Source organism: Fimicolochytrium jonesii, assembly GCF_025526975.1.
Source record: "Fimicolochytrium jonesii strain JEL569 chromosome Unknown EV422scaffold_35, whole genome shotgun sequence".
In the NCBI taxonomy this organism is placed as follows: Eukaryota; Fungi; Chytridiomycota; class Chytridiomycetes; order Spizellomycetales; family Powellomycetaceae; genus Fimicolochytrium; species Fimicolochytrium jonesii.
The window spans coordinates 263,885-276,426 of NW_026515702.1; the positions used below are offsets into that span (position 1 = coordinate 263,885).

At 54.0% G+C, this 12,542-nt stretch overlaps 3 protein-coding genes across 3 annotated transcripts; 2 read left to right on the forward strand and 1 right to left on the reverse strand.

The window, feature by feature from the left end:
* Window positions 1-3,004: 3,004 nt before the first annotated feature.
* On the forward strand, window positions 3,005-5,405 carry EV422DRAFT_571617 (uncharacterized protein; the record flags this gene model as incomplete). The annotated part of the gene is made up of 8 exons (XM_053073015.1): window positions 3,005-3,061; window positions 3,152-3,286; window positions 3,942-4,167; window positions 4,242-4,381; window positions 4,444-4,539; window positions 4,616-4,759; window positions 4,842-4,974; window positions 5,074-5,405. 8 exons carry the CDS (start codon window positions 3,005-3,007, stop codon window positions 5,403-5,405), a joined length of 1,263 nt encoding a protein of 420 aa, XP_052921618.1.
* A 2,314-nt stretch (window positions 5,406-7,719) lies between these two features.
* Window positions 7,720-8,243, reverse strand: EV422DRAFT_545174 (uncharacterized protein). Its single transcript, XM_053071444.1, has 2 exons — window positions 8,064-8,243; window positions 7,720-7,989 (listed from the first exon to the last, which is right to left on the reverse strand). Exons 1-2 carry the CDS (start codon window positions 8,224-8,226, stop codon window positions 7,886-7,888), a joined length of 267 nt encoding a protein of 88 aa, XP_052921619.1. The 5' UTR covers window positions 8,227-8,243; the 3' UTR covers window positions 7,720-7,885.
* A 2,215-nt stretch (window positions 8,244-10,458) lies between these two features.
* EV422DRAFT_571619 (uncharacterized protein) lies at window positions 10,459-11,094 on the forward strand (the record flags this gene model as incomplete). The annotated part of the gene is made up of 1 exon (XM_053073016.1): window positions 10,459-11,094. The coding sequence occupies one exon, from the start codon at window positions 10,459-10,461 to the stop codon at window positions 11,092-11,094; it is 636 nt and encodes a 211-aa protein (XP_052921620.1).
* Window positions 11,095-12,542: the final 1,448 nt, after the last annotated feature.

Consider the following 12,542-nt stretch of genomic DNA (forward strand, 5'->3'; position numbering starts at 1 on the left):
TGTCCCGCAACGGGAAGCTCTTCATGCGCAATCACCACCGATGTGTGTGAAGACACAAATAAATGGGCTAAAGGATGATGTCAAGAAGTTGTGATTGATCGAAAGCTTTTGCGATGGCCCCTTCCAAGACTCGCCGTGTCGTAGGCGGGCAGCGGCATTGAGTGGGGCATCTGTCGCGTTCGACTGCTGCTTTTCTCCCTCCAAGCCCTACGAGCAACGAGCTTCTCAGTCTGGACTTCATTACAAGCGCATGGGGAGATGAAGGATGCGGCAGCTTTAATGCGCGTAGAACGTAGAGCATTCCTTTGGATCTATACCTAGCACTCCTTTATAGGTCTCCCGTAGACCTTCCTGCGCATAGATATCAAACAAACGATCAGTCGCTATGGATGGGCCAGCTTACTTCCTTCCTCGATAATGGGCTGGAGATACGATGTATTGAGAAGTGAAGAAGACTAGTTACTTGATTACGTTCAAGAATCCCTGCCCACACTGCTTCCCCCCACCCCCCCCCCCCCCCCCTCACCCCACCCCCCCCCCCCCCTTTCCCCCCATTCCCCCCATAGACCGACCACTGCGTAAATCTAATCAATGCCCGTAGCGACGTCGAGGGCATCTCGACCGTGAGCTCATCGGCCGTAGCTCATCGGCCGAAGAGCTCGTCGACCCCCCCGCCCCCCCGCCCGGTTCTTTCCGCCGCGACACCTTGAGTTTGGCGTACGCATGGGTGACGACCCCGCACACCCGGCCCGTTGTTTCACACATGTTCTGCTTGGGGGTCGTCTTCGTCGTTGGGGGGGGGGGGGGGGGGGACTGATAACATTGTCAGTCAGGCTCTGCATGAACAGGATGTCCTGATAGACATCCTTATTCATCAATAATCGCCACACCTTGAGTTTGGCGTTTGCATGTGTCAGACATCCGTCCCGCTGTCTGACACGCCTTGGTCATGTTCTGCCCCGCTGGATAGTTGTGGTACATATCGGTGACGGCTTCGCGTCGAAACATCCGTGGCGAGGCGTCGTGCCGAGGAAGCAGGCGGAAGCAGTACCATCAAACGCCGCGAGGTGAGGTGAGGTGAGGTGAGGCGAGGTGAGGGAGGCCGCGAGCACCATCAAACGCCGCGAGCACCAACTCGATCATGACGCTGGGATGCTGCCGGGTATAGATGGCAGAGCATCTTCGATGCGGAAGCTGTTGGCTAGATGCTGGTCGAATCTGCTGCTTGGCGACTCGGCAAGTGGTTCCGTGATGAGGCATGCCGCAAAGTTGTCGAAGAGCAGGCAAGGTTGTATTGTCCGGTCGGAGCCGTACACGGTCGTGGACGCATCTGTCCTAGCGAGCGGGTCCGAGAAGTCCATCCTCGTCAGGTTGATACTCTCCCAACACATATTTTCAAACCCGGAGATGGGATGCGAAGAGTGTGCTAGACCGAGCTGAAGCCCAGTTCAATATCTATGCATGTGTAGCTTCTCCATATCGTTCGACGTTGAGGGGGAAACCCTTCACATAAACCGTGCGTGGCTGTGCAATCCGATACTGGTACGTCCTATGTAGTACTACGTACTACTGCAATCAGTGTGGTTTCCCCCACTTACGGGTGCCCTCGCGCGTGCTCACGCTTCCCCCAACCTCACCCTTGAATTGGACCCTCACATCCAAACCCAGGAACAACGACGAGCAACTGCATCCCTTCCAACAGACTACGTACGTGAACGACGTATGACCTGCGGTGGTCCTCTAGTGCCCTATGCTTGGAACGCAGAACAGACAACCGAAGCTCCTGTGCTGTTGTGGAGGAGGACCGCTCCTGCGCAACTCAAACTGATACGGAAACTGCTGGAGCGAGCTCCCGGACACAGCTTGGACGCTCATTGTCCTTCCCGCAACCCGCTTCCGCGATGTCTTTTGACGGAAGCTCCCGCAGCAGACCTCCACGCCGCCCTGGGAATTCGGTCCGACATATGAGATCCCGTCCGTATTTGATACCGCTCCTCTTGTAAGTGTCTGCGGAATTTAGTCCCACTTTTTTCTCACGCATAAGCAAGCATTCATTTCTAACTCTCGTGCATTCCCACCGGCCATCGGGTTCAATAGCGCCCCACGTACGGGCCCATCGACTTCTTCGACTTCATGGTCCCGCCGTCACTCGGTCCCTGCCCGTACAGCCCTCTCAAAAGCTCCATCGTATCATTCTCTGGCGAAGGAGGGAACCCCAGCCCTAACCTTGGAGGATGAGGATGCAATGGACTTACTTCGCCGTTACGTGATTTCGCCTCCTACCTCGCCTCTCGTTGAAAGGTAGATATGACACAACCCCCCTGCCCATACCACTTCTCAAGGTCGCTGTTGTAAAACAATACTTTCTAGAACTCGAGCTGGCGTCGGCTACGGTTGAGTAGCTGCCTCCTTCGCCAACTTCGGTGTCCCGATTTCAACGTCCTCCCGAGGAAGTCTCAAACGAGGAAGGGATGGCGCCAACGACATGCTTCTTGTCGCCATTGCCCATCCTTACCGTGATTGTTCCTCGCTGCTACGACCCCGTCAGTGCACGCCAAACCTTTCTCGGTATAGCAAAGGAATGCTCATTAGTTGGGGTGGGCGATGGACAGAGCAGTCTGAGGTCTTTGACTCACTTGACCCTAGGGTACGGTCACTACTGCCCGCTTTGAGCTCCAGGAACATCATGGAAGCGCAGTTCTAAGGCCTGGGCAGGAAGTTTAATGCGAAGAGTGACAGCGCGCCGTCGATCCTTCCGCAGTTCCACACAGGTCCGGCCCCTGTCATTGTGCTGAAAGCACTCGCAGCACATAAACAGCACATCGCAGGGCCCTGCAGGAGGTCGCCTCTTCACTTCCACAGGGAGGCAGCAAGGATGGCCAGGTACAGTTGCATTCGTACAATAGTCAGCAGACATCCCCCGCATCATCTCCTCGGCCCAACAAACAGGTGTACTACACACATTTCATAAAGGATATCATACCTGATTCCGAATTTCGACCGCATGTCGCTGCACGCACAAGAGGCTGGTCTGCCCCATGTTGCAACCGCCGGCGAAAGGGTATGTTTGTCGCTCGGTCGTCCATATATTCACATACGCTGCATCAACATCTTACACATTCTCACCAAATGTACTCTCGTTCAATACTAGGCCGCATCAATCATCCTCCTCCCAATCACAGTCTTTGGGTTACTGGCGAATAGCTTTGTCGCCTATCTGTTCTGGAGATATGAGACGCTACGCAGGCATCCCTCCAATTTGCTCATTCTGGGGCTTTGTGTTGGGGTAAGAGGAATAGGGTATGGTGATATCGTTGGAGGGGGGTGTGTGGGAGGTTAAATGGGGATTAGCTAGTCTCGAGCAACTTGGCGAGCAGTTCCACCAGCGGCGGCAAGAACCAATTGCGGCAAGCGAAGCGAAGCGCAGAGGTCCATGAGACCGTCCGAGCAACGCGAGGATATGCAAATTCCGAGAAACAAGAGCCCAGCATTGTCCATGAAGGCGAGAGCTCCGTGGTCGAGCAGGAGCAGCTCCAACGAGTGTCAGCGATCCTAGTTGCTGCGAGCGACGGGAGGCGCACGGATGCTCCTACCCTTCCTTCCCTCTATCTTTTCCGGCCGCCGAACGTTTGTCGCGAGCAGCGAAGGGGGATGGTGTCTGCGTTCACTCAGCCCAACATCTTTCCGCCGAACGGCACCTCGCGAGCGTCAGCCGCCCGTCTGCCGCGAGATGACTTCGGCAAGCAGAGTCCATCTGCCGCCAGCGAAGCAAGGCGCCGGAATGCTCAAGCCGATGGCATTGAGCGACAGACGTAGGGATGCGCTTGCCGATATCTATCGCATCCTTGGCGCGAGTGGAGCGACCAAGATGTCGTCTGCATCCATCATCCATCACACCTTTCATTCTACATCCATCTCACATCACCCTTCGCATCCCACAGGACGGCATCCTCATGTGCCTACCTCGAGTAATAGAAGCGCCCATCGCACTGGTCTACGACGGGTATCCCGCGTGGTATCACCCGTTCTGCCAACTATTCGGAGCGATGCCGCTGACGTCCGCTTACATCAGCGTGTTCACGTTGGGTGTTGTGAGCATGGAGCGGTATTTGGCGATTGTTAGGGGGGTTGTGTGGACTAGGAGGGAAGCTTGTCTTGTTGCTGCTGGTAGGTGTGCGAGGAGATGAGGTGGGGCATCATATTCGTGTACGGGAATTCCGCTCACTCGTTGGTTCACACAGGAATCTGGGCAGCAGCAGCGGTAATCGGAGTTCTACTCCCAGTTGTGACCGCGTTCGGTAAAGGTACCCCGCACTCGCCGTACCTGCTGCAGGCATCCGGGCTGTACTGTCTGATCAACTGGGGGGATAGCTCCATTGCTGTACGCATGTCTCTTTTGTCAGCGATGTGGGACGAGATGCGATGTTGATCCTTGATGGGTAGGGCCGAATTCAAGTCGTCATCGCGATGGTTGGCCTTCTTTTGGTCATCGGAACACTGGTCGGAGGGTACTTTATGATCTGGCTGCATGTTCGGACGGTATGCAGTCTCCCGGATTCCTCCATTTCCTTAATTTTCAGGCCAGTAATGTATGCCCCGCTCGCCCTTACTATAGATCGCAAGCACGGTAAGCGCCACCCCGCGCAACATTACTCTCACACCTTCGACCGCAACAACTTCCAGCGTCGCCGAGACGCCGCAGGCGCGCGGGATGGGTGCGACCATGACGAAGATGGAGAGGGATTTGATGTGGAAGGCGGTGAGCTTATCTTCTTCAGTTCCCTTCCCATCGGAATGATGCATGTGTGCTTTCTAACATTTGCTTGTAACTTGCTTTGTAGATCGTAATGTCCGCGATTTTCCTAACAAACTGGCTTCCATACTCCATCATGATCGCATACGAAGGGTTCACACTCACGCACGATATCAATAAGACGTTCGAGACGGTGTCTTATTTCGGAGTCGAGATCAATGGTACGCCTGCCTAACCCTAACCTTTCGAAACACAACTCGCCTGGAGGGACCACACATCACACTCCGTCACTCACCTCCAGATTTGTTTTATGTCTGTAGCGGCAACGAACCCCCTCCTCTTCATCCTCCTCGACACCCGCGTCCTCCTCTGCGCGCGACAGGCGTTAGGGCTCGCCCGTCCCGACGAAGATCTGAGCTCACAGCCGAGCAGTGCAGTAGGGAGTCACCGGAAGGAGAGCATTATAGCTGAGCCTAGTGGGGTGCGACAGGGGAAGTGTCTGCAAGAAGCCGGGCCGAGTGGATTGAGGGGAGGGAGGACAAGAGAGGGCGGTACGCTGGGAAGGGGGGTGGAGGTGGGGGTCAGGGGATTGAGGGTTAGAAGTATGTCGGCGGAGGAGATGGATGAGGATGATGGATTGGGGGAGGCGTAAATATTCCCTTTTTGCCCACGAAAGCTCAGTCATTTTGGAACGACGGCGATCCCAGTCTTAGACCCGTCACACAGCTCTGTGCCGCGCAAAATAGCTTACAGTAAGGGTTACATGGCGAGTAACAACCCTCCGCACCAAATAACGGCCTTCCGCGCGAAATAACACCCTTCCACGCGAAATAACTTTCACTTAGGGTTACATGCGCGAGTAAAAGCCAATAACAGCCTTCATGTCCAACCTTCCTGACTCCCCTCCGCTAGCTGCACTTCGTCCCATTTCCCGTCGAACGAAAGAGCTCTACCAACCTACTGACGACGATTCTGAAGATTTCATGTCCAACAATGTGTATCTCAACCCCGTTCCTGCGCAGAGCTCGTCCGCCGGCGCACGCGGGCAAATCCCCGTCGCGGTGTCAGCAAGTTCGGTGGATTGGGTGGCCTGTTCGGCTCGCTCACTGGAGCCAATCTTCAGGCTCAGTCCTTGAGAATTTCTGCCGGAGCGACTCCAAACCCTGGTGGCAGACGTCTGCCCTTTGCCACTGGCACTGATACCCGCAGCGCGATGGACGACTTTAAACCTGAAGGCCGCTTCGTTCCCACTGCACTCCGCTTTGGTCGTCGGACGCGCTCGCTCTCCCCGCTCCAGTCCCGCCGCGAGGACCGTCAGCCTGCGCCTGCTCGCCATGAAAGTCATTGCGGTGAGACGCCCAACGATCGCCGAACTGCTCGTGTGCTCGAAACTGCTGCCGCAGCTGAGCGCAACTTTGGACCCTCAATGCCGGTCAGCACTGCCACCTTACCGCTCGAGTAAATGTCATGGTGCTTATAAGAGCATACTCCCAAGGAGAACAGCTTCAACGCCCCATTGAATCTTGCTTGCATGCCACATCTATCATCGTGCAACGTAAGACGCGCTGTCATACGTTTGGCATATCAGAACTCCCAACTCCCATGAACATCACAAACATCGCCATGTGAACACGTGGAATAAAGGATCTAGTTGCCAGAGTGCGGCGGAATGAATGGATGGCAGCGCCCTTACGGAAAGGAATGACATGTCCCCCAGATGATTATGCCGCGTGCGCTGCGAGTTGGGTACACTAGAACCTACGCGAACCTGATGTGATTTAGTCAACTGGATTGGAGCGGAGATCGTCGAAGCATCGCATAGCAAAGTCTTTGACCGAGGCCTTCGCGGAGTTGTATAGCATATATCGTGACTGGGGACCTCACCGCTTTGCATTGATATTGCTGTCTGAATATTGTCAACTCACTGTGCGGCCTCAGATTATCAGCATGTCAATCAATTTGTAATTCTTTCTTTAGATCTTTGAAAAAGAGAAGAGATGGTGCACAACAAGTGCCGTGGCCATCACGAGCCACCGGGTAGAGCCCTTCCTGTGCCGCCAGTCGAGCGGCAGAGGTCTGCGGACTTTCCCTGCCCACTATCCGAGAAGAAAAGAAAGATAACCTTCGGGCTCCTCCCGGAAACGAGAGAAAATATGTCGTGGAGCCATGTCGCAATATGATCACGTCCATAATCTATTTTCCAGTCATAGTCGAGCTACCCTTAAGCATAAGGGTGAAGCAAATATAAGAAGTACTGTACGGGGCCTGGCAGACTTGTTTGTGTTTGGCGTGTTTGGCACCTGCCATTCTCATACATCCTATACTGTCATTGATATCCGATACAAAAAATACGAGCCAGCCCTGCACGTCTCTTACTGGAGTGGCCGCCATTGATATCATTGCCAAACAGCAAACATGCAAGCAACAGCCAGCACCGAGAGGGCAGTACGGGCTTCGCCCCTCTACCGCCCAAGTTATGAAAGCCTCGCCGCAACCAAAGCCGCAAGGACCATACTGGGCGCAAATCTCCAATCAGTGGGGATCTGAAAGCTTGCGAACCTACAACGCGCTGTCGAATACTGTTACATATCGGCGGACGGGAGGAATAACTACCCTGGCACTGGCGAGTCAAGCCCGGACAAAGTTTTCCAAACGATTATTACTCAACTGTAGAAGCATCCGGGGTGAACTGCTAGTATGGAGACCCAATCTCATTGGGAAAACTGTGCGCTTCAACGAGTTCCCTGTAGACCAAAGGGGAACGCTTGCAGAAGTTAATACACTCGGCACTTCTTGAGACATGCGTTTACACTCCTTAACACTCGGAAAGGATGTCTACGCATGCAAATTACAGGGGTCGATTTTTGCCCTCCGGCCATCTCACCGCTGCCCTTAAAAGAAGCTTGGGATAGTCGCCCTAGCCCGCATCTGACCTTGGCATCAAAGGTACGGAAGTTGCTACACAGATTGTGAATATTTTGACATGCATTTGACATTTGCTACATACGAAATAAACGTGCTTCCCATCTTTAAATGACAGTACAAATACAGACGTATGAGCTTTTCTATCTACTCTCTACAGGTCTAGGATCTCTTCTCAACGGTCGCTGCAGGGCTGTGGAGATCACAGACTCAGAAGGCGAGCTCGTTGTGGTCCAAAACTCCGTCGTGGTTGCGGTCGAGGAAGTCGAACATCATCGGCAACGACTTGCGCATCTCGCCCGACTCGTCCCCCTGTGAGGACAAACACCTGGCTGTCAGGCACATTGTCCTTTCCTCCTATACGCTCATGCACATACATAGGTTACCTTTTCCGACAGAACCTTGGTACGCTCGGCTATGAACGTTTCCTTGTTCAGCGGCTTTCCGGCCATCAAGCCCGCCTGGTTTTTGCGTTGCGCCTGTTGGGTGGCAGAGTTGAACAACATTGCAGCTAAAGTCCGAAGCCTCGCACGCCAAACAGCGGCCAACATACCTCCTTGTATTCGTCCTAAATATTAAATATCGATGAAACGAACGCCCAGTCAAAACAAGGCTCTACCAGTCCAAAAAGAAGACGAAAATGGCCAACTTACGTCCAAGGGAACAGGGTTCTCACCGTCCGTCTTAGGCAACCTCCAGCAGTTGTAGCACGCTGAGTAAAAAGTTGGTGTCCCCCCCCCAACTTCCACTTCTGACCAGACCATCTGGCCAAACCCTCCGCCGGTACACTCCTCGTGTGAAATGTACCGAATATCCGGTACCGAGCTTCTGGCCACCCCTGGCCAGACAATGATTGAGAAAGTGCCCGACACCAAACGTCCTGGCTGACTCGCATGTGGATGAAACACTCCACGGCGGCAAATGAACCAGATTCTTCTGACCAGGCCATCTGGCCCAGGCGAACTTAGAGCCTACCGCGGGCGGACCCCCCCGCAGCCTTCACCCTCGGCCTTGTGCTAGGTTCAGCGCCGTTTCAATAGTAGTTCCTTTGCCCGCGGCCCTGGGCATCTTTCGGTATGTCCATCCATCTGCCTTCTGGAACCGGGAGAGGTGTCATGGATGTAGATTGAGCGGCGAATGCGGCGCGAGGAGGAGGTGCTTAGTGCGGTGGGTAGTGAGGTGGGATACTAAGCAACCTCCTCCTCGTCTAGAGCACATAGTACGGTACCATCCGGTATGAGCCGCGGCTTCGGCGCTATCTATGCCTGGATCTTCGTAGCCATGGCAAATACCTCATCGATGGTCGATACGAAGTTGGATATTCAATACCTACCGACGAAGGAGATGATCGCCGATATTCAGACGAAGGCGCTCTCAAGCCCGCTTGTATCCACCTACGGTCTCATCCCCCTGAAAACGAAAATCCGTTTGTTTGCCGTGCACCCCACATCCTTTACACGTGTGTAAAAAACGTGGAGAGGAGAGCTGTCGATGGATTCAGGCTCTATCTACGTATGAACGCCAGGACGAAAAAGCGCCCATCTGAAGAAGATGACGACAAAGAAGACGGCTTGGATCTGACCGTATATAGAAAGGTCGTCTATACAGCGTTGTCTATATGTGAAAAGGTCACTTTCCCTGTCCCGGCTAGCCCGGCGGCCATGAAGCTTTCGAAAAGCGTCAACCCGCAAGATATTGGGCAACGGTCTCTCTGGGTTGTGGGGCACCGGTCTTTTCTACTCTATGGCCATACAGTGTATAACCTAACCTTAACCCGCACAACTATAGGAGCTCGCGTCTCTCGCACAACACATCCCGGCATCTTCCATCTCCGCACCTTCCACGCAAAAGTGGTATGTATTCCCCTTCCGTTGGCAAGACTCGCAAAACGAAACCGGGCATTTCTCGCACTTCGCATCCACCATATCCCCTAACCCATCGCCGCATATGCACACCGGAAACTGCAGATCTGCGGCCTCCATGTCCTTCATCATCTGAGCATATCGTTGCTTCCTGTATGAATAATGAGTAATGATACAATAGACGCATTATTTTACCCGGGCTCTTACCTGTGTGAGGTCGTGAAAGCGGACGGACTACAATCAAGGTCGAGGGGAGGAATCCAGCGGACAAGACCGGGGGTGGCACTGGCAGGTATTATTGTCCGGCTGATCTCCACCGATTCGTGTGTTGCATATTTCATGTACAGGAGGCTGCCCAATCCTCCGATCCAGGGCCGCTTGCGGGATCCAGCAGAGCTGAGTATCTCGCTCCTCAATGCATCACCGATTTTTGTCGCGTTTCCAACAAAGTCATGCTGTACGGCAATGTGCAAGACGGCGCGTAGCTGCAGTAGAGTCATGGTCTGGCAGAATAGGGTTGTTGTGCTCCTTCCACGAAAGAGAACACGGCTCGCGGCTTTGGCGGATAGTCGCCGAGTTGTCCTTCCCTGCAAATCCATTGCGATCCCGCTCGCGACAAGTGCTTTTCCGAAACGATAAGATCCGGGTGCCCGTGTTGAACATACTCTGGGCGCTGATGGGCAAATGGCGCACCGCACCGTATTGCTGTCATTGCTTCATCGACGCAGAGGAAGGAACCTCTTTGATGAGGCCTTGTCTTCTCTACTTCGCTTCCGCCCCAGTCGTCGAGATCATAACAGCGCACCGCTAATAGATGCGCTCAGTCATACAGCCCAGTCAAAAAACGACAGAAAAACATCAAGACGCTGGCGCTACCACCACCACCTTTCCAACTCCTGGTCTCGCATCTGACCGTCGCCAATGGCGGAGGACGGTCCATTCCGGTACTGGATCACCCGGCCAGTCAGACGGCTGAAGAACTTCATCAGGCCACTGGATGGCGAAAACGAGGCGAACGTAGTTCCTGCCGTCGAGGCTGTTTTCCGCGCAAGGTCAACATTCATCACTGATACCGTCTTCAGTGCCTGGCATCTCCTCGCTATCTACCTCAGAAGCGAGGCCGACAATTGGTTATCCACCCCCAATGATGATCCCCTTGTTCCTCCGACAGGAGACGCTGCCGGGAATCACAGGATGCGGAAAGGACTGCATCAGATGATGCAGGACACCTTGAGAATCATTGCCACGGATGGTGACCGGGGCAGTGTTGATCCGGTACTCCTGGAAACCTATACTACCAAACTCCAGCCAACCATGATGACCGGCTACCATTCCGACGAACAAGATGACCTCCCCAACAAACCTCCAAACAACGCGCAGTACCTCTTTACTCGGAAGATTCTTCGCACCGCAGCCAACACTCCCGCCGGGGAAGGGTGGACGGATTATCGGTCGCACTTCAAGCTTATTGCCAGGACACTGCAAGCGAACTTCAAGGAACACATAGCCAAGAATCTCAGCGACATCATGGCACAGATTCTCTCAGCTCAAGTCTAATCTGTTGACGGAATCCATGGGGCGGATGCAGAGGAAGTTGGTACGTTGAGCCTTGCATGCCACGCATTCCACGTTTCCGGTTAGGTTCTGGCCACATCAACTCACAAATGTTTCTCCTCCATGCAACAGTGAAACGGCTGCTGCGGTGGCTTGACCCAAGACTAGTCACCAGTCATGGTCGTTGGAACCTCTTTGAACAACAACAACAGGCCAGTGGACTGGGGGACGAGTTCCTGTTCGGCGGGCTGGATATCACCGACCAACAGCAGGACCACCTTACCACGATCGCATTGCAACATCGTCGAATTCTCGTCAATGCAATGGGACCCTTCACTATCCCGGGGTGGTGGCAGGATGAAGACTCGGTCTGTTCGTATAAGGATCCAATCACAACATACCAATGAGCCAGAGTCCTTCAGCGACTCCCTGGAACCGGTGTCGCGGGCCAGCAGAGCGATGAGAGGCGAATCATCCTGCGCATGACATACTACATGCAGTATCTTTCCAGAGAGGCCCGGAGGCTTGAATCGGAACTGGTCCGAAGAGAGGGGTGATGTTATGGACGACGCGCCCATACCATAAGCTTACCTACTGACAGCCGCCAATGTCAACCGCCAAATGTCAAACGCCAATGTCAATGTCAATGTCAGTGTCAATGTCAGTGTCAATGTCAATGTCAATGCCACTCTCCCTCTCTCCTCTCATTTTGCCAATCCTCCAGCAATATCGCCACTCCTCCTCTCTCCTCTCATTTCACCGATCCCCCCTCGGCTTCTCCACACCCCCCACTACTTCCCCATAGCCAGCAGCTGTAGCAATGCTCTCTACGCTCGCCACGCACGCTCTAGGAGCATAGCTGGCGCCCGCCCAGTCTTCTCCACACCCCCCACTACTTCCCCATAGCCAGCAGCTGTAGCAATGCTCTCTACGCTCGCCACGCACGCTCTAGGAGCATAGCTGGCGCCCCCCCAGTCCCCTCTTGTTGTTGTTGTTCTCTGATCTGCTGGGTTGCCTATCTATAAATAGCCGGCCTCTCTTCGTCCATTCCCTTCCTCCCCAGCAGATCAACACCAGTTCTTCTCATCTCCTGTTCTAGTCCTTGTTTCTTGTTTCGCCAATACAATCTCTTGTCGCCTATCACTCTCGCCTTGTCTTCTCTACTTCGCTTCTGCCTCAGTCGTCGAGATCATAACACAATGCCATAATTCAATGGCAGGCTACAAGACCCTTGCCAGACAATTTCCAGAAGCCAATATCCACGACACTAGGGCCCCTCGGCAACCCTATGCCATGTGCAAACATCCCCCCAAGTACTGGTATCATCGACACCGGGAGGCTCCTGCCAGGCATGGACCAAGACAATGGTGCGATCAAGAGGCAAATGAAGCGGAACCGATATTGTTTTCAAGGTGCCCTGAGTCCCGCAACGAGATGGGCGAAAACTGGAG